Raw genomic sequence first — 27,604 nt, forward strand, 5'->3', positions numbered from 1 at the left:
CCTCCTTAACCCCTGACACTAATTGCTGTACTACTGAATTAAGATCCCATCCTACATTGCCGGGAACTGCACCCTCAACTGCGCCCACTGGACATATTACAGGTGTTGTTACACTAGATATAGGACAAGAAAAAGTGTTCTCACCAATACCTGGCTGCGTCCTAGGTTGACCAGCCGTCCGTGACGTATTAGTTATAGTCTCTACAGCCCCTCCATTATTGAAGTGCTGCGTGCTGCTGCCCTCTAGTGGGGAGTCGTTATCTGTGTCATAGTCATTGTCTGGAATCTCTTCTGAGTCTTGTAGCTGTAGATTTATTGCTTGACTCACATCCTGAGCCGGCCGATGAAGTCTTTGTCTGGTTAAAGTACTTTTGCGCAGTTGTCTTTTTGGATTCCTACCACTCCTCGTGTAATGAGAACCCGGATCCGGAAATGTTGTGTGTCCTAAGCCCATCCCCCCGTGTTGGTTCAGTTCCTGGGGTGAGGCCGTATGATGTCCTCTAGAATGATGCAAAGATTGTTGAGGAAGTTCTAAGGATTCATGGTGGGCTGTCGTCACGTCAGTTGTAGCTTGTGTGGCTGCTTCTCTGGATGGCACCTCAGTAGAGCTGGACTTTCTCCTTGCACTTCTTGGTGTCTCTCTGGTTAGATGATCTGGCTCTTTTCTCTGTACCTTGTTATTCTTGTACTGTAGTTTCCTTCCTGGTTTGTAAGAAGGATCAGAGGCCGTGCTGCGCTTTGCTCTTTTCCTAGAAGTAACAGAAGGACTTATGATCATATTGTGAGTCCTATTGGCCATTTCAGAAGTTAGTCTCTCAGGAGGTCTTGATCTTCTTAGAGTTTGATGTTCAGAAAGTTCAGAAGGGACAGATGCTGTATCCCGGGCACTCTTCAGCAATTCGTCTAGCTGGGCCTGAATCCATTCGGGCCTACACGTCAAAGCCGCAGCCTGAACAGTCTTCAGCAAGGCATCCATACTGCTGGTTCAGTCTTTGAGTCCAGGACAAAGGAATGACACCTTAACATGGGACCTATTTCTTATATGGCCCCTGCCCCCATCTCTCCTCCTGCTCGCTGACCCCCCACCACATTCCTTAGGTAAAAACCCCATCCCTTACTCCTTAACCCTTTCCTGGATCTATCACTGCCTCAGTCATGTACGTTACGGCTATCTGCCTTCACTCTGCTGTACACACACACACAGTACACTACATTATAGACACAGTACACACATACAGTACACTACATTATACACAGTACACACATACAGTACATTACATTATAGACACAGTACACACATACAGTACATTACATTATAGACACAGTACACACATACAGTACATTACATTATATACAGTACACACATACAGTACACTACATTATACACAGTACACACATACAGTACATTACATTATAGACACAGTACACACATACAGTACATTACATTATAGACACAATACACACATACAGTACATTACATTATAGACACAGTACACACACACAGTACACTACATTATAGACACAGTACACACATACAGTACATTGCATTATAGATACAGTACACACATACAGTACATTACATTATAGAACACAGTACACACATACAGTACATTACATTATAGACACAGTACACACATACAGTACATTACATTATATATACAGTACACACATACAGTACATTACATTATAGACACAGTACACACATACAGTACATTACATTATAGACACAGTACACACATACAGTACATTACATTATAGACACAGTACACACATACAGTACATTACATTATAGACACAGTACACATACAGTACATTACATTATATATACAGTACACACACAGTACATTACATTATAGACACAGTACACACATACAGTACACTACATTATACACAGTACACACATACAGTACATTACATTATAGACACAGTACACACATACAATGTTGTCATTACATTATAGACACAGTACACACACAGTACATTACATTATAGACACAGTACACACATACAGTACATTACATTATATACAGTACACACATACAGTACACTACATTATACACAGTACACACATACAGTACATTACATTATAGACACAGTACACACATACAGTACATTACATTATAGATACAGTACACACATACAGTACATTACATTATAGACACAGTACACACATACAGTACATTACATTATATACAGTGCACACACACAGTACATTACATTATAGACACAGTACACACATACAGTACATTACATTATAGACACAGTACACACATACAGTACATTACATTATATACACAGTACACACATACAGTACATTACATTATAGACACAGTACACACATACAGTACATTACATTATAGACACAGTACACACATACAGTACATTACATTATATACAGTACACACACAGTACATTACATTATAGACACATGACTGATGGACTAGTGAATTGCGCTCCTGGTAACCTAATAAATAAGACACCACACACTGCGTGACATGGATTAAAATTTTGGCCACAGCAGCCCTTTATTTTTATAAGAAAAAACATCAACAAGAAAAAACAAGATTATCGGCCCAGAGATGTGGTTGTTATAAATCCCAGCCCCATATCCCCCTCCGCCGTGTACACCTAGCTCAAGGGGGATTCTGGGTATACCCCTTGATCATTTTCCTTGTGTCCGCTGAGCTCCTCCCCAGGGACCCATCTATTCCACTGTCCGCTGAGCTCCTCCCCAGGGACCCATATTCCACTGTCCGCTGAGCTCTGGCCAGGGACCCCATTAAAAACATAATTCTCCAACCAACAAAGAGGGGGTTTAAACAACCACATCCCGCCGCCAAATGCTGCTGTAACATACAATATTAAAATGTTAATACAATATTAATATGTTGATATGACATTGACAATTTGGATACATTACTGATAACAATTGATACAATACTAATAATGTTGATAAAATACCGATGATGTTGAATACCAAAACATTGTTAGAATATTGACAGTGTTGCAAAGTCCTGATATTGATACATTTCCCTTTATTATAGGGAGGGTGGGTGGGACAACTGCTGGTTCAGTCTTTGAGTCCAGGACAAAGGAATGACACCTTAACATGGGACCTATTTCTTATATGGCCCCTGCCCCCATCTCTCCTCCTGCTCGCTGACCACCACCACATTCCTTAGGTAAAAACCCATCCCTTACTCCTTAACCCTTTCCTGGATCTATCACTGCCTCAGTCATGTACGTTACGGCTATCTGCCTTCACTCTGCTTGACTGATGGACTAGTGAATTGCGCTCCTGGTAACCTAATAAATAAGACACCACACACTGCGTGACATGGATTAAAATTTTGGCCACAGCAGCCTTTATTTTTATAAGAAAAAACATCAACAAGAAAAAACAAGATTATCGGCCCAGAGATGTGGTTGTTATAAATCCCAGCCCCATATCCCCCTCCGCCGTGTACACCTAGCTCAAGGGGGATTCTGGGTATACCCCTTGATCATTTTCCTTGTGTCCGCTGAGCTCCTCCCCAGGGGACCCATCTATTCCACTGTCCGCTGAGCTCCTCCCCAGGGACCCATATTCCACTGTCCGCTGAGCTCTGGCCCAGGGACCCCATTAAAAACATAATTCTCCAACCAACAAAGAGGGGGTTTAAACAACCACATCCCGCCAAGACTCGCTCTTGTGACACCTTACAAGAGTGAGTTCCTCCACAACTTAATGGCTCGTTCTACTCCTTCTTGTATTCCCAACATCCATATATCAATGCCAATGTCATTAAGATGTACCCTTATCATCTCTCCAAAAATGTTCCTTTGTATTTTCCAGCATCTGGTGACGTATGGCCACCCCTCCGTTTTCCAACACAAATTTTGTTATTTTTTTATTAACCTTTATCCTTGTATTATTGATGCGAGCCACTGATCGCGCTGTTCTCCACATTTGTCTAGCTACTATATCCGACCAGACCACCACTGTTTCTGGGAAAGACCTCCATAAATTCAACATATCGAGCTTTATGTTCCTAACTAAATGTCTTGATGTTCTTATTGCTAAATCATTACCACCTAAATGGATAAGTAAGACGCCCGGGGGCGGTAGAACTCCACATGATACTGGATTTCTTTTAACAGCTGATGCCACTGCATTCCCCTCTTTCCTATCCATGTCACCCGTGCCAAGGAACTGGGCAACCCCAACTGTTTACCATTAGGCCTGACTGCTGCACGTAAGGCCCCCCCAAAAACAAATGAATGTCCCATGATCCAAACCAGGCATTGCTGTTCAGCTAAAACAAAAACAAAAACACAATTATCACACAATTGTCTAAATGAAGACACAACTACTATAAGATTACCAAAATGTACACATATATATACATGTACGCCATTTATAATAAATGCAATCTAATGTAACTCTTAAATCTGCTCGATTCCCATCTCCCGATTTTTTTTAACTAAGTCAGGCCCTAAGCCCCATCTAGAGCTTCTGTGGCTGCTCCTATCCTAAATGAGTGTGAAGTGAATGCATTGGAGACTCTCCCAATATTGTCAGGCATTTTTTAAGAACTGCTGTGAATTGAAATTGTGACAATGACTTACAATCCTCATGAATTAGTAATGAACTTTGGATATTTGGCCTTCTTGAGACATAGTTTCTAAAACAGATGACCGGGCAGGCCCTGGAACCGCTTAAAGGAAACAATGTGATCCATTTTCCTCTACCCTGTTGATCAGTTTTTGACTTTGCTAGAAAACATTCCAATCTGTCTGTGTACTCATGCACGTCCTCGGCTTGTAGACCCCCTCTGTCTGTGTACTGATGCATGTCCTCGGCTTGTAGACCCCCTCTGTCTGTGTACTGATGCATGTCCTCGGCTTGTAGACCCCGTCTGTCTGTGTACTGATGTACGTCCTCAGCTTGTAGACCCCGTCTGTCTGTGTACTGATGCATGTCCTCGGCTTGTAGACCCCCTCTGTCTGTGTACTGATGCACATCCTCGTCTTGTAGACCCCCTCTGTCTGTGCACTGATGCACGTCCTCAGCTTGTAGACCCCCTCTGTCTGTGTACTGATGCACGTCCTCAGCTTGTAGACCCTGTCTGTCTGTGTACTGATGCATGTCCTCGGCTTGTAGACCCCCTCTGTCTGTGTACTGATGCACGTCCTTGTCTTGTAGACCCCCTCTGTCTGTGTACTGATGCACGTCCTCGGCTTGTAGACCCCCTCTGTCTGTGTACTGATGCACGTCCTCGGCTTGTAGACCCCCACTTCTGGTGGAGCTACTCGACACTAACTCGCTGATTCTAAAAGCTCCAAAAAGGCCAGTGTGAATGCACAACTAAAGAGTAACACTTCAAACGGACTGCTCCAGACTCGGCCTAGTACACTCAGTATCTGCTGCAATAACTGGAAAGAAATCGGACGCCATTTATCTCTGGTCTTCTTACAACTTTTTCTGTAACCCTTTAGGGCCTGCTTAACTAAAAAATGCTTTGTGTAATCAGTGAAGTCGTGCAACTTAAACCAAAAAGCTAATCCAGACATTTTACTATCAATACTGGACAATGAAGTACCATCCACAAAGGCCCTGCTAATGTAAAATAACAACAAGGAAACATTGTCATGTAACCTGGCATCATGTGCCACTAGAGCACACAAGTCTTCCCATTCCCTCCATGCTGACTGGTACCTCTGCCATGTGCTTACACCCACAGACCGTTCTATCAGAGCGTATGCGGTGTCACTGGCAGTGACCACAGAAAATCCGGACACTTCTTGCCTTGTACCTCTGCCATCGGGGCTAACGAACGGAATCTGTCCCACTGAAAACGAGACAGAGCATCAGCCACAGAATTGCAAACACCGGGGACATGCACAGCTGTAATCTGACAATGTGACTTTAAACAGCGCAGCACTAGATGACGCAGCAACGTAACAACAGGCCGGGAAGAAGCTGATTGTTTGTTGATGACTTCTACAACTCCCAAGTTATCACAATGAAATCTCACTTTTCGGTTTTGGAAAATATTGCACCAAATTTCACAAGCAACCACTATGGGGAACAATTCAAGGAGTACTAAGTTTCGTGTTAACCCATTGTTTCTCCAACTCTCTGGCCACCTATCTGCACACCACTGTCCCGAACAATATGCACGAAAACCAGTTGACCCCGCTGCATCAGTGTGGATGTCTAGATCAAAATTTGAAACCGGTGGTCTGATCCACAATGACCTCCCATTAAACTCCATTAAGAACCTGTTCCCATACCGCCAGATCGTCCTTTAATGTTCTAGCCAGCCGCACAAAGTGATGTGGAAAGGTTATGCCTGAGGTAGCTGCAGCTAGGCGCCTACAAAAAACTCTACCCATTGGAATAATGCGACACGCAAAGTTCATTTTTCCTAACAGCGATTGTAGATCCTTTAATCTGATCTTACGGTGAGATCTAGCTTCTCTGACTGCCTCCAGCAGATCACTGACCTTGTCATCCGGTAATCTGCACTCCATTGTCTCACTGTCAATCAAAATTCCTAAAAACTTGATAAGTGTAGACGGGCCTTCTGTTTTATCTGATGCTAACGGTACTCCGAAACGCTTAAAAACCGACTGAATCGCTGACAATAATGAAGCACAAACAAATGACTTTGGTGGACCAATACATAGGAAATCATCTAGATAATGCAGGACAGAACGCACGCCGGCTTCCTTCTTTACTACCCACTCCAAAAATGTGCTAAATGATTCAAACAAGGAGCATGAGATGGAGCAGCCCATGGGTAAACACAAGTCTACATAAAACCTGCCACTGACAACCCAAGAGATGGAAGCTTTCTGGATGGACTGGTAAGAGTCTAAAGGCAGCTTCAATGTCTGTTTTTGCCATTAAAGCTCCTCTGCCGTACTTCTGAACCCATGCAATCGCTGTATCAAATGAAGTATACGAGACTGTGCAAAGTTCCTGATCGATTCCATCATTAACTGAGCTTCCATGAGGGAAGGACAGATGATGGATCAGCCTAAACTTATTGGGTTCCTTCTTTGGGACCACCCCCAATGGAGAGACCCTTAAGTTTTCTATTGGCATTTTGGGGAATGGGCCTGCCATGCGGCCCAGGTCAATTTCTTTGTTTAGTTTTGTGGAGACAATGTGAGAATATGTATAAGCTGAAGCAAGGTTACGAGAACAGGTTAATGGGCCCGAAGTAGATGGGATCTTAAAACCTTCTGAGAAACCCTCCCCAGCAATTGTGCTGCTTTTCTATCTGGGTACCTGCTTAGATAGCCCACCATCTCCCCGAGTCTAATTGGGGTTTCCCCCTTTTTGGTTAATCTCTGCTGTTGGGGTTTTATTTCGTGTAAAGCATTTGGATAGGCTATGGTTTCCACTACAGAAGGTGCATTCATGTCTGTACCTGCATGTGTTTCCGAATCTGCACTGGCTATCATTGAACTGCCAGCAGCAACCTTTTCTGTTTGCTGCCGACAATCCGATTGCTGATGATCTGCCGACATAGCCCTGAAAGGGCTGATTAACCCCACGTGGCGCTGTCATGAGACGCATCCATAAACCAATATCTTTGTGATCCCAACGAATCCCTTGGCGACCAGCCTTTCGTTGGCGAAACTGCTCATCATAGCGCAGCCATGCTAAACCTCCATTCCCCGATAGAATTCATGTAACAAAATAAGGCAGAGCAATGTTCAGGAGTTTTTTTGGCCTATTACACTTGCTAATATGGCAAAGGCCTGGAACCAATTGCTAAATGTTTGGGGGATGAGACAATACCGTCTTTCTTGTTCCTCTCTTTTCCTCTCATCAAACCTTACTCTATCCAAGTTATATTTTTCTAAGGGCAATAATGAAAATATTTCCACATATTCGTCGGCCCAAATCTTCTCCCTAACCTCCTGTTTCAAATGAATTCCTAGAGGACCCTCAAAACATACATATAATTCTCCTTTTGCTGCATCAGATAATGGAACCCCTTGTGAAATTACTGCGTCCTCCTGTGTGTCTGGATCAGCACACGACTGACTTACCACCTCCGATGTCCGGCGACCATTTCCACACCATGCAGCAATAGGAGAAGAAGTTATGGGTAAGCTAGACTGACTCAAAGCCTCCTTAACCCCTGACACTAATTGCTGTACTACTGAATTAAGATCCCATCCTACATTGCCGGGAACTGTACCCCCAACTGCGCCCCCTGGACTCATTACAGGTGTTGTTACACTAGATATAGGACAAGAAAAAGTGTTCTCACCAATACCTGGCTGCGTCCTAGGTTGACCAGCCGTCCGTGACGTATTAGTTATAGTCTCTACAGCCCCTTCATTATTGAAGTGCTGCGTGCTGCTGCCCTCTAGTGGGGAGTCGTTATCTGTGTCATAGTCATTGTCTGGAATCTCTTCTGAGTCTTGTAGCTGTAGATTTATTGCCTGACTCACATCCTGAGCCGGCCGATGAAGTCTTTGTCTGGTTAAAGTACTTTTGCGCAGTTGTCTTTTTGGATTCCTACCACTCCTCGTGTAATGTGAACCCGGATCCGGAAAAGTTGTATGTCCTAAGCCCATCCCCCCGTGTTGGTTTAGTTCCTGGGGTGAGGCCGTATGATGTCCTCTAGAATGATGCAAAGATTGTTGAGGAAGTTCTAAGGATCCATAGTGGGCTGTGGTCACGTCAGTTGTAGCTTGTGTGGCTGCTTCTCTGGCTGGCACCTCAGTAGAGCTGGACTTTCTCCTTGGACTTCTTGGTGTCTCTCTGGTTAGATGGTCTGGCTCTTTTCTCTGTACCTTGTTCTTCTGATATTGTATTTTTCCTCCCGGCCTGTAAGATGGATCAGAGGCCGTGCTGCGCTTTGCTCTTTTCCTAGAAGTAACAGAAGGACTGATGATCCTATTGTGAGTCCTATTGGCCATTTCAGAAGTTAGTCTCTCAGGAGGTCTTGATCTTCTTAGAGTTTGATGTTCAGAAAGTTCAGAAGGGACAGATGCTAACTGCTGGTTCAGTCTTTGAGTCCAGGACAAAGGAATGACACCTTAACATGGGACCTATTTCTTATATGGCCCCTGCCCCCATCTCTCCTCCTGCTCGCTGACCACCACCACATTCCTTAGGTAAAAACCCATCCCTTACTCCTTAACCCTTTCCTGGATCTATCACTGCCTCAGTCATGTACGTTACGGCTATCTGCCTTCACTCTGCTGTACACACATACAGTACATTACATTATATACAGTACACACACAGTACATTACATTATAGACACAGTACACACATACAGTACATTACATTATATATACAGTACACACATACAGTACATTACATTATAGACACAGTACACACATACAGTACATTACATTATAGACACAGTACACACATACAGTACATTACATTATAGACACAGTACACACATACAGTACATTACATTATAGATACAGTACACACATACAGTACATTACATTATATACACAGTACACACATACAGTACATTACATTATAGACACAGTACACACATACAGTACATTACATTATAGACACAGTACACACATACAATACATTACATTATAGACACAGTACACACATACAGTACATTACATTATAGACACAGTACACACATACAGTACATTACATTATAGATACAGTACACACATACAGTACATTACATTATATACACAGTACACACATACAGTACATTACATTATAGACACAGTACACACATACAGTACATTACATTATAGACACAGTACACACATACAGTACATTACATTATAGACACAGTACACACATACAGTACATTACATTATAGACACAGTACACACATACAGTACATTACATTATATACACAGTACACACATACAGTACATTACATTATAGACACAGTACACACACACACAGTACATTACATTATATACAGTACACACACACAGTACATTACATTATATACAGTACACACACATACAGTACATTACATTATAGACACAGTACACACATACAGTACATTACATTATAGACACAGTACACACATACAGTACATTACATTATAGATACAGTACACACATACAGTACATTACATTATATACAGTACACACACAGTACATTACATTATAGACACAGTACACACATACAGTACATTACATTATAGACACAGTACACACACACACACACAGTACATTACATTATAGACACAGTACACACATACAGTACATTACATTATAGACACAGTACACACACACAGTACATTACATTATAGACACAGTTCACACATACAGTACATTACATTATAGACACAGTACACACATACAGTACATTACATTATAGACACAGTACACACACACACACAGTACATTACATTATAGACACAGTACACACATACAGTACATTACATTATAGACACAGTACACACATACAGTACATTACATTATAGACACAGTACACACATACAGTACATTACATTATAGACACAGTACACACATACAGTACTTACATTATAGATACAGTACACACATACAGTACATTACATTATAGACACAGTACACACATACAGTACATTACATTATATACAGTACACACACACAGTACATTACATTATAGACACAGTACACACATACAGTACATTACATTATAGACACAGTACACACATACAGTACATTACATTATATACAGTACACACACACAGTACATTACATTATAGACACAGTACACACATACAGTACATTACATTATAGACACAGTACACACACACACAGTACATTACATTATAGACACAGTACACACACACAGTACATTACATTATAGACACAGTACACACACACAGTACATTACATTATAGACACAGTACACACACACAGTACATTACATTATAGACACAGTACACACATACAGTACATTACATTATATACAGTACACACACACAGTACATTACATTATAGACACAGTACACACATACAGTACATTACATTATAGACACAGTACACACACACACAGTACATTACATTATAGACACAGTACACACACACACAGTACATTACATTATAGACACAGTACACACACACAGTACATTACATTATAGACACAGTACACACACACAGTACATTACATTATAGACACAGTACACACATACAGTACATTACATTATAGACACAGTACACACACATAGTACATTACATTATATACACAGTACACACATACAGTACATTACATTATAGACACAGTACACACACACAGTACATTACATTATATACACAGTACACACACACACAGTACATTACATTATAGACACAGTACACACATACAGTACATTACATTATAGACACAGTACACACACATACAGTACATTACATTATAGACACAGTACATACATACAGTACATTACATTATAGACACAGTACACACATACAGTACATTACATTATAGACACAGTACACACATACAGTACATTACATTATATACACAGTACACACATACAGTACATTACATTATAGACACAGTACATACATACAGTACATTACATTATAGACACAGTACACACATACAGTACATTACATTATATACACAGTACACACATACAGTACATTACATTATATACACAGTACACACACACAGTACATTACATTATAGACACAGTACACACATACAGTACATTACATTATATACACAGTACACACATACAGTACATTACATTATATACAGTACACACACACAGTACATTACATTATAGACACAGTACACACATACAGTACATTACATTATAGACACAGTACACACACACACAGTACATTACATTATAGACACAGTACACACAGTACATTACATTATAGACACAGTACACACATACAGTACATTACATTATAGACACAGTACACACATACAGTACATTACATTATATACACAGTACACACATACAGTACATTACATTATAGACACAGTACACACACAGCAGCCGTACAGCCATCTGACACATTATTGATTGCTTTTAGTAAAGTGTAACTTCCCCAGCCTGGTGTGAGGTGGTCCCAGGCAGGCGTGTAACCACACACAGCGCCATGCTGTGCGATTACACTATAGATAGTCACCAGTCACCAGCAGATGGCAGCCAAGAAGAGCAGGGATCAGATGCCGCATCTACACAAGAATGCTGGCCAGAGCGATTCAGTCCTGCGTATCACAGTATTTGTATGTGTGTATATATGTGTATCACACAGGATAGGATTGGATACACAGCTCAGCAGACACTATCACCAAGGGTAGGATTAGATACAGTTTATGGATACACCATATGAGCAGTAAGTGGTACTCACAGTGGGTAGGAGAGTACCAGGGGCAGCAGATAGAGGAGAGCACTGGATATGCTGTGGACCTTCATGTTTTCTCTCAGTTCTGCCCTCGTTTTTTTCCACGGTTCTGTCCTCAGTTCTGTTCTTGGTTCCGCTCTTGGTTCTGCCCTCGGTCCTGTCCTCGGTCCTGCCCTCGGTAATGTCCTCAGTTCTGTCCTCAGTTTTGGCCTCGGTTCTGTCCTCGGTTCTGTCCTCTTGGAGCACGCTCTCTATTTATATTACTCCCTGATTGCACAATGTCTTCCCGGCAGCAGGTGAGTCCACATGGCCTCTGAGCCAAGTTACCCAACACTTCCCGGCAGATGCTGGAGCGGGTCGTTATATTCTCAGCAGTGAGACCTGACAATGATGGGGGTGATAAGAGGAGGATAATCATCACTATACTCTGTCAGCAGGAACCAAAGATTAAAAAGAGGGATAGTGCTAGGACTAAGATTAAAAAGAGGGATAGTGCTAGGACTAAAGGGGGCTTTACATGCAGCGATATCGCTGGTGAAAACACCCGCCCCCGTCGGTTGCGCGTCACGGGCAAATCGCTGCCCGTGGCGCACAACATCGTTCGGAGCCGTCACCCTACTTACCTGCCTAGCGACGTCGCTGTTGCCGGCGAACCGCCTCCTTTCTAAGGGGGCGGTTCGTGTGGCGTCACACGGCAGCCGTCCAATAGAAGCGGAGGGGCGGAGATGAGCTGCAGTAACATCCCGCCCACCTCCTTCCTTCCTCATTGCCGGCGGCCGCAGGTAAGCTGTAGTTCGTCGTTTCCAAGGTGTCACACATAGCGATGTGTGCTGGCTCAGGAACAACGAACAACCTGCGTCCTCAACAATCAACGATTTTTTGAAAATGAACGACGTATCAACGATGGACGATTTGGTGAGTATTTTTGATTGTTAACGGCCGTTCGTTGGTGTCAGACTCACTGACGTCGCTAACGATGCCAGATGTGTGTCACGCAATCCGTGACCCCGGCGATATATCGTTAGATACGTCGTTGCGTGTAACGGGGCCTTAAGATTAAAAAGAGGGATAGTGCTAGGACTAAGATTAAAAAGAGGGATAGTGCTAGGACTAGGATAAGGGACAGGGTTAGGGCTCCGTTTAATGCTAGGGTAACAAAATAGTTATGTATCACCCCTGACTGCATCAGGGCGCTAGTGGGAACTGCATCCTGTACCCCAGGGTGCAGGGCCTACCACCCATGGTTCCAGGTTCCCATCAACAGTGTCACTGACATACGCACTACAAATCCCAACCACACCTCACACCAGGGTTGGACAGACACACCAGTGGGTTGGTCAAGTTGGAGTACGGCCACCCACCTAGGGGTCAGGCAGAGTGGTGGGAGGGGAGACAAGGAGAACAGAAGTAGCTCTCAGAGAGTGAGGATCTGGGAGTAGCAGCTCCCCGGAGTGGAGTAGTAACCCTCGAGCTGTGAGGAGCTCTGAGGAAGCGGGGAGTTGGAGCTCCCAGAGGAGAAGTAAACTAGGTCGCAGACGGTGGTATGGACCTAGAGGAGTCGGACCCCCGGTCACAGGGGATTGAGGCTAGGTGCCTCTAAACTGTCAAGGAGGACGGTCAGCAGCCTGGCCCTATCACTGGTCCTGGACCAAAGGCACAATGGGGTACATGGACCCTAGGTCGGGGAGAAGCTTCAGGCAACTTGGCAATTAACCTGCGGAGGACAGGGCCTTTATGGGCTGTTCCCACGAAGCTCAGAGATTGGGGGCACTAGTGCAACAAGGGGGATAGGGCTTTCCTAGCAAGCGACCCACTGAAATCCCAAGCGTGAGCTTCTGAGAGCAGGCTCCTTCACTTTGCCTCAGTGGGGAGCGGGGCCCGGAAGGCTCCAAGCTACCGGGTTTGATTTACTTGCTTTTTAGCACTAAAGTTCAGATACGGCTTTAAAAAAGGCAATTAAGTAGTTTTATTATAAAGGTTAATATGAAATACAAACTTAAAGGCAAAGTATGATACTGCGTACACTTTTGTATATTCAACATACAAAGGTTAAGTAAAGTTACATACTTAAGGGTACTTTACATACTGCGACACCGCTAGCGATCTCGTTAGCGATGGGAAATTCTAGATTGCAAGTGCGATCTTTCGAGGTTGCACATAGGTCATTTTACGCATGTGCGACCTCGAAAGATCGCACTTGCGATCTAGAATTTCACATCGCTAGTGATGTCGCAGCATGTAAAGTTCCCTTTAAATCACCAAGGAGCTTTGAGCATCATCTGTCTGGAGGTCAGAGAAGCAGGACATAGACAGAACCCCTGGACATCACTGCCCGGACGTCTCACGGAGCAGGTCCATGAGCTTCTGTCTAGAGGTCAGAGAAGCAGGACATAGACAGGACCCCTGGAGATCACTGCCCGGACGTCTCACGGAGCAGGTACATGAGCTTCTGTCTGGAGGTCAGAGAAGCAGGACATAGACAGAACCCCTGGACATCACTGCCCGGACGTCTCACGGAGCAGGTCCATGAGCTTCTGTCTGGAGGTCAGAGAAGCAGGACATAGACAGGACCCCTGGACATCACTGCCTGGACGTCTCACGGAGCAGGTCCATGAGCTTCTGTCTGGAGGTCAGAGAAGCAGGACATAGACAGAACCCCTTGACATCACTGCCTGGATGTCTCACGGAGCAGGTCCATGAGCTTCTGTCTGGAGGTCAGAGAAGCAGGACATAGACAGAACTCCTGGACATCACTGCCCGGACGTCTCACGGAGCAGGTCCATGAGCTTCTGTCTGGAGGTCAGAGAAGCAGGACATAGACAGAACCCCTGGAGATCACTGCCCGGACGTCTCACAGAGCAGGTCCATGAGCTTCTGTCTGGAGGTCAGAGAAGCAGGACATAGACAGAACTCCTGGAGATCACTGCCCGGACGTCTCACAGAGCAGGTCCATGAGCTTCTGTCTGGAGGTCAGAGAAGCAGGACATAGACAGAACTCCTGGAGATCACTGCCCGGACGTCTCACAGAGCAGGTCCATGAGCTTCTGTCTGGAGGTCAGAGAAGCAGGACATAGACAGGACCCCTGGACATCACTGCCTGGATGTCTCACAGAGCAGGTCCATGAGCTTCTGTCTGGAGGTCAGAGAAGCAGGACATAGACAGAACTCCTGGAGATCACTGCCCGGACGTCTCACAGAGCAGGTCCATGAGCTTCTGTCTGGAGGTCAGAGAAGCAGGACATAGACAGAACTCCTGGAGATCACTGCCCGGACGTCTCACAGAGCAGGTCCATGAGCTTCTGTCTGGAGGTCAGAGAAGCAGGACATAGACAGAACTCCTGGAGATCACTACCCGGACGTCTCATGGAGCAGGTCCATGAGCTTCTGTCTGGAGGTCAGAGAAGCAGGACATAGACAGAACTCCTGGAGATCACTGCCCGGACGTCTCACAGAGCAGGTCCATGAGCTTCTGTCTGGAGGTCAGAGAAGCAGGACATAGACAGAACCCCTGGACATCACTGCCTGGATGTCTCACGGAGCAGGTACATGAGCTTCTGTCTGGAGGTCAGAGAAGCAGGACATAGACAGGACCCCTGGACATCACTGCCCGGATGTCTCACAGAGCAGGTCCATGAGCTTCTGTCTGGAGGTCAGAGAAGCAGGACATAGACAGAACTCCTTGACATCACTGCCCGGACGTCTCACGGAGCAGGTCCATGAGCTTCTGTCTGGAGGTCAGAGAAGCAGGACATAGACAGGACCCCTGGAGATCACTGCCCGGATGTCTCACGGAGCAGGTCCATGAGCTTCTGTCTGGAGGTCAGAGAAGCAGGACATAGACAGAGAACTCCTGGACATCACTGCCCGGGCGTCTCACGGAGCAGGTCCATGAGCTTCTGTCTGGAGGTCAGAGAAGCAGGACATAGACAAAACTCCTTGACATCACTGCCCGGACGTCTCACAGAGCAGGTACATGAGCTTCTGTCTGGAGGTCAGAGAAGCAGGACATAGACAGAACTCCTGGACATCACTGCCCGGACGTCTCACGGAGCAGGTACATGAACTTCTGTCTGGAGGTCAGAGAAGCAGGACATAGACAGAGAACTCCTGGACATCACTGCCTGGATGTCTCACGGAGCAGGTACATGAACTTCTGTCTGGAGGTCAGAGAAGCAGGACATAGACAGAGAACTCCTGGACATCACTGCCCGGATGTCTCACAGAGCAGGTACATGAGCTTCTGTCTGGAGGTCAGAGAAGCAGGACATAGACAGAGAACTCCTGGACATCACTGCCCGGACGTCTCACGGAGCAGGTCCATGAGCTTCTGTCTGGAGGTCAGAGAAGCAGGACATAGACAGAGAACTCTGGGACATCACTGCCCGGACATCTCACGGAGCAGGTCCATGAGCTTCTGTCTCTGCTATACTTCATCTGATCTTAAATAGAGGCTTGCACAAAAATGACAAACCTTAGACTTAGGTGGCTTTCACACTACGTTTTTTTAACATCCGTCATGAACGTTTTTTTAACGCAAAAACGGATCCAGTGTAAATGCGTTTTAATTTCATTGCATTTGCAATGGACTCGCGTCAACATGCGTTCTCCTGCGTTTGTGTGCAGTTTAGTCAGGATCCAGCGACTTGCAGTTTTTTAACTTATTTCAAAAACGCTACTTGTAGTATTTTTGAGCTGCGTCCAAATACTGCAAATTGCTGAATCCTGACTATACTGCATGCAAACGCATGTGAACGCTGCATGCTGATAGACAGGATCCTGCTTGCTCTACTGAGCATGCCCAGAAACCAGCCTCGGGTGATCAGACTCTCCCTCCCCCTCTCTCTCCCCCGCCTGAGAGCAGAGGACACTCGTAAGCAATGTAAACATCGGGTAACCGCGGTCTTATTTACCCGATGTTAATCTTGGTTACGTGTGCAAGGAGCAGGCAGCCCTGCTCCTAGAAGCTGCAGATGCTCGTAAGCAATGTAAACATTGGGTAACTGTGGTCTTATTTACCCGATGTTTATCTTGGTTACGTGTGCAAGGAGCAGGCAGCCCTGCTCCTAGAAGCTGCAGATGCTCGTAAGCAATGTAAACATTGGGTAACTGTGGTCTTAGTTACCCAATGTTTATCTTGGTTATGTGTGCAAGGAGCAGGCAGCCCTGCTCCTAGCAGCTGCAGACGCTTGTAACCAAGGTAAACATTGGGTAACCATGGTCTTAGTTACCCGATGTTTATCTTGGTTACGTGTGCAAGAAGCAGGCAGCCCTGCTCCTAGCAGCTGCAGACGCTCGTAACCAATGTAAATATCGGGTATCCAAGCAAGTTACCCGATGTTTACCTTGGTTACGTGTGCAGGGAACCGGCTCCTAGCAGCTGCAGACACTCGTAACCAATGTAAATATTGGGTATCCAAGCAAGTTACCCGATGTTTACCTTGGTTACGTGTGCAGGGAACCGGCTCCTAGCAGCTGCAGACGCTCGTAACCAATGTAAATATTGGGTATCCAAGCAAGTTACCCGATGTTTACCTTGGTTACGTGTGCAGGGAACCGGCTCCTAGCAGCTGCAGACGCTTGGAACCAATGTAAATATCGGGTATCCAAGCAAGTTACCCGATGTTTACCTTAGTTACGAGCGTCTGCAGCTGTCAGATGTCGGCTCCCAGTCTTTCACGTTCAGTTCCCCTCACTCCCGATCACATGACTCCAATGCCCGCCCATAAACTTAAAGTGACAGGATCCTGAAAAATAACACTTGCGTTTGCATGCGTTTTTTTGCTGTAAAAGCAGCAAAAAAAATGTTCATGACACATGTTAAAGAAACGTAGTGTGAAAGCAGCCTTAATGTGTCGTAGTCTTATTGATCCGTGCCCTTTGATGGCCACTCGTTGGGCTTAGATGATTCAGAGATTCACCACACATCAGACAATGGGGTAATAAACCCACAGCATTCAAGTCTCCCAAGAATACACATCAGATCATTGTACTAAGTCATAAGGATTCTGCTACAATGGTATATTGTCTGCCTGTATATTCAAGGCAAACACACAGAACCCCTTAAGTATACACAGGATTGTGTACCCATGTGCACTTTGTCTGTCTGATTAAACAATATGTTATAGTTTAACAATGTATAAACTCAAGAAATAGCTATTTTTATATTTGCAATACCGGGCTACAACAGCCTATGTAAATTCCTGTGCCAGGAGGCAGGTCGCGGACCACCAGTCAGTGCTGCAGGGGACGGGACCGGACGAGCTCCCCAGGGGACAGCGGCACCCAGAGACTTGGTTCTCCCTGGTGTCAGCGTCTGCTTCATTGCTGAGCGAGTACCTATATAGCAAGGATTAAAATATAACTTTTACTATCTGTCACGAACCACCGGGGGGGGTCACTCAGAAATCCCCCGCGCTGGCTACCAGTACGTCACAATCGGGGGGTAACAAGTGGGGGTCACCCCTCCTTTATACCTCCCGACCGACAGACAGAGCACGTGACGCGCTCTCTAGCGCCCCTCTTATAGTCAGGCCAATTATGGAATTGCCCGACAATAAGCAAGGAGGCCGCTATACTACTTATGCCGATTATTGAAGGGTCCCCGGTGAGAGTAGGGTATATATTCCCCCGACCTCCGCGGGCGGAATATATAAAATCTCCCCGAATCTCACTGGCCTCCCCACAATAATCCTTGGCACAACTCGCTGCCACCAACCGCTTCACGGTAACTATTAGCCGAACACACAGACGTGGGATTCAAGATCGAGATAACAGAACAGCCCAAGATTAATTATATAATTTAATCAGCCTAAAGCACACTAGAAACTACAATATATACAATAGGGAATCTACAGAATATACATATGTCAGAGTACAGTTACAGATAAAGCATGGTTTACAAACAGGCATACACAGTTCCCGCAGTTACCTTGTGCGTCTGGCCACAGGGGGGCGCTGTAGACCAGGTTTCTAGGAACTCCCACAGATGTTTCCTGCACGTGACCCCCAGCGAAAGAACCCTGGAAAATGGCCGAAGTAGGGTTATCAACCTGGGCAAATCCAGGTCCCCTCCTACCTTAGTGACCTCAGAGGGAGCACTGCTCCACCCCTGGCTGGAGTTATGGACAATCCACAACATGGAATATGGGCCATAACTTTGCCTGGGAGCGTCGTAGGCGGACGCCAATGCTCTCATTGTGACAGTTATGAATTTAGCTACAGAATGAGAGGACTCATGACTCGTCTACTAGTTCCACATTGGCTGATATCACGCCTGGGGTATTTCCCAAGCTCCCGCTCCCATAAAAAGGGTGTGCCAGCATCGTCCGCATGCGGAGACACCATTTTTATGGTTGCCATATTTATCGGAAATATGGCTTGCGAGATATGAACCATTTTTTACTGGAGTCGTTCTGTCTGGATACTTCCAAGCTTGCTAATTAGATAGCAGCTCCTACCACAGGGTCACGGCAGGGAGTCCTCCTGTGTCCATTGTTCCCACATCATCTCATCTCCATATCACAGGAGATGGCCATGGAGGTGTAACACCTTCACAGATGCTGGACATTGAGAACAAGAAGGGAGGGGGGCACTGCCAGGGAGTGATGAGCGATTATGACTGGAAGTCATAATTCATCTTCATATCCCGGGATTTGCCTCACACCTCCCCCCTTTTGAGGGCGCTAGGGGGCAGCACACTCCGGTGTTCCCCCGTGCGCCCGTCCGCGACCTCTCCTTGTCGGGACAGCCCGTCTGCGTTACCGTGGTCACGGCCCCTTTTGTGGCGAATGGTGAAGTTGTATTGCTGGAGCGCAAGGCTCCATCGCAACAATCGCCCATTCGTCCCAGAGACGGTGTGCAACCAGCTGAGGGGATTGTGGTCCGTCTCCACGATGAAGTGGCGCCCGTATAGATAGGGTTGCAGACGCTGCAGGGCCCACACTATGGCCAGGCACTCCTTCTCCATCGTGGAATAGGCCACTTCCCTTGGTAACAGCTTCCTGCTCAGGTACAAGACTGGGTGCTCTTGGCTCGCAGAGTCCACCTGGCTGAGCACCGCACCGAGGCTGAAGTCACTGGCGTCGGTCTGTACTACAAACGGCCGCGTGAAGTCGGCTGCCTGTAGCACGGGCGGGCTGGACAGGGCGTCCTTTAGGGCCTGGAAGGCTGTCTCGCAGTCCATTGTCCAATCGACTGCAGAGGGCAGCTTCTTCTTGGTGAGGTCCGTCAAGGGCTTTGCCAGGCTACTATAGCGTGGAACAAACCTCCTATAGTACCCAGCGGTCCCCAAGAAGGACATCACCTGCTTCTTGGTCCTGGGGGTGGGCCAGGATGCGATGGCCTCCACTTTCTCAGGCTCGGGCTTCAGTGTTCTCCCGCCTACCCGGTGACCGAGGTACTGGACCTCGCTCATGGCCAGCTGACACTTTCCCAGCTTGATGGTCAAACCTGCCCGGTGGATCCGCCTGAGCACCTGTGCTAGATGCTCTAGGTGGTCCTCCCAGGTGGGACTGAAGACGGCAATGTCATCCAGGTACGCGGCCGCGTACCCTTCAAGTCCCTTGAGCAGGGTGTTGACCATCCGCTGGAAAGTGGCAGGGGCATTCCTCATCCCGAATGGCATCACCGTGGACTCGTATAGTCCAAATGGGGTAATAAAGGCAGAGCGTTCCCTGGCCTTGCGAGTCAGGGGGATCTGCCAATATCCCCGGCTCAGGTCCATGATGGTCAGGTACTGAGCCCCGGCCAACTGATCGAGCAGGTCATCGATGCGTGGCATTGGGTACGCATCGGCGACCGTGACAGCATTGAGCCCCCTGTAGTCCACGCAGAACCGAGTGGTTCGGTCCTTCTTAGGGACGAGGACTACAGGCGAGGCCCAAGCGCTGTTGGATGCCTGGATCACCCCCAGCTTCAGCATCTCGTCAATCTCCTGGCGCATGTGTTGCTGCACCTCCAGGGAGACCCGATATGCTGAACGCCGGATCGGGGGATGATCCCCAGTGTCCACGTGATGGACAGCCAAGTCAGTCCTTCCGGGCTGGTTGGTAAACAACCCCCGGAAGGGGAGGAGGGTGGCCCACAGCTGGGACCGTTGGTCCTCCAAGAGCTGGTGGCCAACCTCCACATCCTCAATGGATCCGCCGGCCCTAACCTGGGCTAGCATATCCAAGAGGGTTTCCGCTTCTCCCTCCTCGGGCAGGTTGCACACGGGGAGCGCACACGCCTCCCGCTCATGATGTGCCTTCATCATGTTCACATGGAAGGGCTTCCGCCTTCCACGGGCAGGGTCCAGGGTGACCAGGTACGTCACAGGGTTGAGCTGCTGGTACACGAGGTATGGGCCTTCCCAGGCTGCCTGAAGCTTGTCCTGTGGTACGGGGACCAGTACCCACACCTTTTGACCCACTTGGTAGGTCCTCTCACAAGCGTTCTGGTCGTACCAACGCTTCTGATCGGCCTGGGCTTGAGCCATATTGTCGTGTACCAGTTGCGTCAAGGCCTGCATTTTGTCCCGGAAGCGCATGACATACTCGATAACCGACACTCCAGGGGTGGCCAAATCCCCTTCCCAAGCCTCTTTCACCAGAGCCAGGGGGCCCCGCACACGTCGCCCGTACAGGAGCTCAAACGGTGAGACTCCTGTTGAGGCCTGTGGAACCTCCCGGTAAGCAAATAACAGGTGTGGGAGATACCGCTCCCAGTCACGCCCATGGGAGTCGACCAACATCTTAAGCATCTGCTTTAAGGTGCCATTGAACCGCTCGCACAGGCCATTAGTCTGTGGATGGTACGGGCTGGCCACCAGATGTCGCACCTGGACTTGCTTACAGAGGGCCTCCATCAGCTGGGACATGAATTGGGTCCCCCGGTCAGTGAGCATTTCCTGGGGAAAACCCACTCGGGAGAAAATCTCCAGCAATGCGGTGGCCACCTTGTCAGCCCGAATGGACGACAAGGCCACTGCTTCTGGGTACCGGGTGGCATAGTCCACTACCGTCAGTATGAAGCGTTTCCCGGAGCTGCTGGGGATGGCCAGCGGGCCGACCAGATCCACAGCCACCCTCCTGAAAGGCTCATCGATGATTGGCAGAGATACTAGTGGGGCTTTGGGGTGTGGCCCCGCCTTCCCCACTCTCTGACAGGTTTCACACGAACGGCAGTAGGCAGCCACATCGGCCCCCATTTTTGGCCAGTAGAAATGCTGGTTTAACCTGGCCTTGGTCTTAGCGATCCCTAGGTGTCCGGCCATCGGAATCTCATGTGCGATCCGCAACAACTCCGTCCGGAACGGATAGGGTACCACCAACTGTCGGTCCCTGGGCCACGCCTCCGGTGAACCCTGCTGGACCGTGGCCCGGTACAGCCGTCCTTGGTCCCAGACCACTCGCTCCGGGTCCGAGTCCGAGGGAGGCTGTGCCGCCTGCTCCTTAAGAGCTTTCAGGCTGTCGTCAGCTTCTAACGCTGCCTGAAACCCCTGACTAGATGTGGCCAGAATCGACGAGACTGTCACATCTTCAGTCAGTACCCCGGGACCTGTGTCCTGGCCTCCACCTGACTCGGCTGCCACTTGGTCAGAAGGGGAAGAGCTATCGGACCTCCGGGAGGCCCCTTGGCTTCCAGCACTCCCACTGCGGGTGACAGCGGCCACAGCCGCTGCGACCGTGGGTCGTGCCTGCTCCTCCTCCGTTCCTGACCAAGTCGCCGGTTCAGGCAGACCTACCTGGCTTCCTGACACCCCGGTTGTGGGGGAACCATGCACCGAGATCTTACCTGGGAGCACTTCCGCTCCTGGACCGGCCCCAATCTCACCTGCCTGTTCCCCTCCTGCAGCAACAGAACCCCGCTGTGAAATCTCTGGGGACCCCACATTTGCTGTGGTAGCCCCCACCCCACACACTGGTCCTCCCCCTGCAGCACCCTGCTCTCTGCTTATCCCTGCAGAGGGCAACAGATCCCAGCTCACTGGCTGGTTACTTGTAGAGGCATTGTCACACCTTTCTCTGACCCCCTCCCCTGTCACAGCTGCAGCTGAGTGTGTGTCTATGGTGTCTATGCAAGCAGAAAAATCAGAGTTCACTCCCTCCTCCCTTACATCATTCATAGATAACACATTAACATTGTCCGGAGGCACGTCAGTACTGGCTGAAGGTTCAGCCCTTGGGGGGGGCCCAAACTGGGAGGTTATCTGCCCCAAATCTGTCCCAAGTAGCACGTTTGCAGGGATCCGATCAGTTACCCCCACCTCCCTCACCCCTCGCCCTGCGCCCCAGTCCACATAAATGTCAGCAACAGGCAGCGCCGGGTCAATGCCTCCAATCCCGGAGACAGCGAGGGTTTTTCCAGGGATCAAGTCTTGGGGGGACACCATCTCAGGCCGCACCAGAGTCACCTCCGAGGCGCTGTCTCGCAGTCCTATGGTCACAGACCGGCCGACGGTGACAGGTTGGAAGCTGTCCAGGGACCTAACACCACCCCCACCCACACAATACACCTTGGGCGGCCCTTGGGACGGGGACGGAGCCGGGGCCTTGGGACGCTGAGGGCACATGGCCTTGAAGTGTCCAGGTAGGTTGCACTGGTGGCACCGTCTTGGTTCTGCCACGGGCCTGGAGAGGGGAGTTGAGGGGGACACCCCCTGCAGTCTAGGGGCAGGTGGGGCAGTCGCAGAATTCATCTTACCCCCTCTCCAGGTGCTGCTGGTGGCTGCTCTCCTGGCCTCAGGAGCCCGATTGTTGGTGTAGTCATCGGCCAGGGCAGCTGTAGCCGTGGACCCCTTTGGCTTCTGGTCTCGGATGAACTGGCGGAGATCCTCAGGGCAGTTCCACAAGAGTTGCTCCGTGATGAACAAGTCCAGGATCTCCGGTCCGGTGGAAAGCTGCAGGCCTTGGGTCCAGTGGTCGGCAGCTCGGGCAAGTGCCCGCCTGTGGTCAGCCCAGGAGTCCTTTGGTCCCTTCTGTAGGCTCCGGAACTTCTTGCGGTAGGACTCTGGAGTGAGGTTGTACTGTTGGATCAGGGCCCGCTTGATGGTGTCGTAGCCCTGATCTGCCTCAGCAGGCAAGTCCCCAAGGATTTCCAGGGCCTTACCCCTTAAACGGGGGGTCAGGTATTTGGCCCACTGGTCCTTGTCCAGATGGTGCTGCAAGCAAGTCCGTTCAAAAGCAGTCAAGAAAGAGTCCAAGTCTCCATCCTTCTCCAGCACTGGGAAGTCCTCAACACGGACCTTTGGAAGTTTGGTGTCTTGAAGGTCACGTGTGGCTGATGAGGGCCGGAGCTGAGCTAGCTGCAGCTGGTGGTCCCGGTCTGCCTGTTGCCGTCGCTCCGCAGCCTCACGCTCTGCCTGGCGCTCTTCACGCGCTGCCTGCCGCTCTGCCTGCCGCTCCGCAGCCTCACACGCTGCCCTGCGCTCTGCCATGAGTTCCCTGTAGCCCTCCCGGTCTCCAGCCTGGAGAAGGGCCATAGCCATTTGAAGAAGGCTATCCGAGCCTCCCAGGCTCGGTGGAATGGCACGTGGTGATCTGCGGCCCGCTGCGGAGCCTGGTGATTCACTGTCCATTGCAGAGCGGAGGGCTGGCATCTGGCTCGTTGAGGACCCTTGGGTGAGCTGCTCCTCATCTTGTCCAGCAGTGCCAGGTTGTGAAATGTCCTCTGCAGAGCTGTTTTCTGGCGTCGAGCTCCTGGAGGACTCGTGGGCAACCTCCTCATTACTGTCCACAGCACCGTCCTCCCTCTCTTCGGCTCCTGCTTTAGCATTGGCCAGTTGCATAGCTCTGCTCCTGGTGCCATCAGCCATTCTTGCAGACTTTTGGTCACTGACACAGAACTGACACCTGATGCCTCCACACACCTTACAGTATCTGCACTCTGACACTCTAGTGTTGAGCTAGTCTGAAGACCCCAGCAGCCACAGCTGCTGCAGGCAGTCTTTAGTGTCTGGGAGTATGGGTCTCACACTCACACACACTATTATCTCGATCCCACCGCTATGCCACCAATATGTCACGAACCACCGGGGGGGTCACTCAGAAATCCCCCGCGCTGGCTACCAGTACGTCACAATCGGGGGGTAACAAGTGGGGGTCACCCCTCCTTTATACCTCCCGACCGACAGACAGAGCACGTGACGCGCTCTCTAGCGCCCCTCTTATAGTCAGGCCAATTATATACTACTTATGCCGATTATTGAAGGGTCCCCGGTGAGAGTAGGGTATATATTCCCCCGACCTCCGCGGGCGGAATATATAAAATCTCCCCGAATCTCACTGGCCTCCCCACAATAATCCTTGGCACAACTCGCTGCCACCAACCGCTTCACGGTAACTATTAGCCGAACACACAGACGTGGGATTCAAGATCGAGATAACAGAACAGCCCAAGATTAATTATATAATTTAATCAGCCTAAAGCACACTAGAACTACAATATATACAATAGGAGATCTACAGAATATACATATGTCAGAGTACAGTTACAGATAAAGCATGGTTTACAAACAGGTATGCAATTCAATCAGTTACCTTGTGCGTCTGGCCACAGGGGGGCGCTGTAGACCAGGTTTCCAGGAACTCCCACAGATGTTTCCTACACGTGACCCCCAGCGAAAGAACCCTGGAAAATGGCCGAAGTAGGGTTATCAACCTGGGCAAATCCAGGTCCCCTCCTACCTTAGTGACCTCAGAGGGAGCACTGCTCCACCCCTGGCTGGAGTTATGGACAATCCACAACATGGAATATGGGCCATAACTTGGCCTGGGAGCGTCGTAGGCGGACGCCGACGCTCTCATTGTGACAGCTATGAATTTAGCTACAGAACGAGAGGACTCATGACTTGTCTACTAGTTCCCCATTGGCTGATATCACGCCTGGGGTATTTCCCAAGCTCCCGCTCCCATAAAAAGGGTGTGCCAGCATCGTCCGCATGCGGAGACACCATTTTTATGGTTGCCATATTTATCGGAAATATGGCTTGCGAGATATGAACCATTTTTTACTGGAGTCGTTCTGTCTGGATACTTCCAAGCTTGCTAATTAGATAGCAGCTCCTACCACAGGGTCACGGCAGGGAGTCATCCTGTGTCCATTGTTCCCACATCATCTCATCTCCATATCACAGGAGATGGCCATGGAGGTGTAACACCTTCACAGATGCTGGACATTGAGAACAAGAAGGGAGGGGGGCACTGCCAGGGAGTGATGAGCGATTATGACTGGAAGTCATAATTCATCTTCATATCCCGGGATTTGCCTCACACTATCAATTGTCTAAAATCGACAAATCATAATGGAATCTACAGTGCATCACAATGTAACAAGGACAGATCTCACCCGATTCCTCTCCCCGAGTAGATCAATCACCACCGGATAGCCAAAGACAGAAGAGGGCAGAGGTAAAGAATGGGGGGAATTCAGTAAATCCTTACCCCCGTCGTGCCCTTGCAAGAGACTTCCACCCTTACAAGGGCAGCACCCAAATCAGGCAAACTACCCCAATGAGAATTAACCCCTCCCAACGCGTTTCCCTCTCCAAGTAATCAGAGACTTTATCAGGGGAGAACTAGGACGTATAGCCTGCAATGGCAGGTATATACCAACACAAAGCACGCCTATGGCATATGTGTTCACCCGCAGCTCACTTTCTGCATGTGTGCTAATGGCCAGTGGGACGCTGTACACTGCTAGACCCCGACCATAAATACCTCTCAAAACTCCCGCGCTGTCAGCAATCAGTGCTGCCATATGTTCCCGCAGCCACCACAATCGAAAACCGAAGTACCGCAAGTGCCCCATACTGCGCATGCCCAAGTCCACATTCACTAATGTGGAATGCCAAAAGTGATCACATATAATCACTGCGCACGCGTGAGCGGTGATCTATTGGTCTAGTCTGACCAGTACCATTTTCTCACAGTCTACTTCTGCGTTCCACCGTGGAACGCATACAATGCGCATGCACCGCTCACGATAGATTGATGCCAGCGGCGATGGCTTATAGTCAGTCCATTCTAGTACCGCGTTCCACCGTGGCACGCATACAATGCACACACGCTGCTCACGATAGATTGATGCCAGCGGCGATCGCTTATAGTCCGTTCCATTCTAGTACCGCGTTCCACCGTGTCACACATACAATGCGCATACACCGCTCACGATAGATTGATGCCAGCGGCGATGGCTTATAGTCAGTCCATTCTAGTACCGCGTTCCACCGGGGCACGCATACAATGCACACACGCTGCTCACGATAGATTGATGCCAGCGGCGATGGCTTATAGTCAATTCCATTCTAGTACCGCGTTCCACC

General features: G+C 48.3%; 1 protein-coding gene across 4 annotated transcripts in view; it reads right to left on the reverse strand.

Moving 5' to 3' along the window:
* Window positions 1-27,604, reverse strand: part of HPX (hemopexin) — a 298,112-nt gene that overhangs the window by 126,982 nt on the left and 143,526 nt on the right. For 2 of the 4 annotated variants that reach the window (XM_075337717.1, XM_075337715.1), the window contains exon 2: window positions 12,310-12,684. The exons of 1 other annotated variant lie outside the window; for it this stretch is intronic. In XM_075337717.1, the coding sequence (XP_075193832.1) occupies window positions 12,310-12,374 (65 nt within the window). In that variant the 5' untranslated portion in view covers window positions 12,375-12,684. Of the gene's footprint in view, window positions 1-12,309; window positions 12,685-23,985; window positions 24,091-27,604 lie in introns of those variants that run through there. One more of the 4 variants, XM_075337716.1, reaches the window with a different exon arrangement.

The sequence above is a fragment of the Anomaloglossus baeobatrachus genome, chromosome 2 (assembly GCF_048569485.1).
Source record: "Anomaloglossus baeobatrachus isolate aAnoBae1 chromosome 2, aAnoBae1.hap1, whole genome shotgun sequence".
NCBI classification, from domain to species: Eukaryota; Metazoa; Chordata; class Amphibia; order Anura; family Aromobatidae; genus Anomaloglossus; species Anomaloglossus baeobatrachus.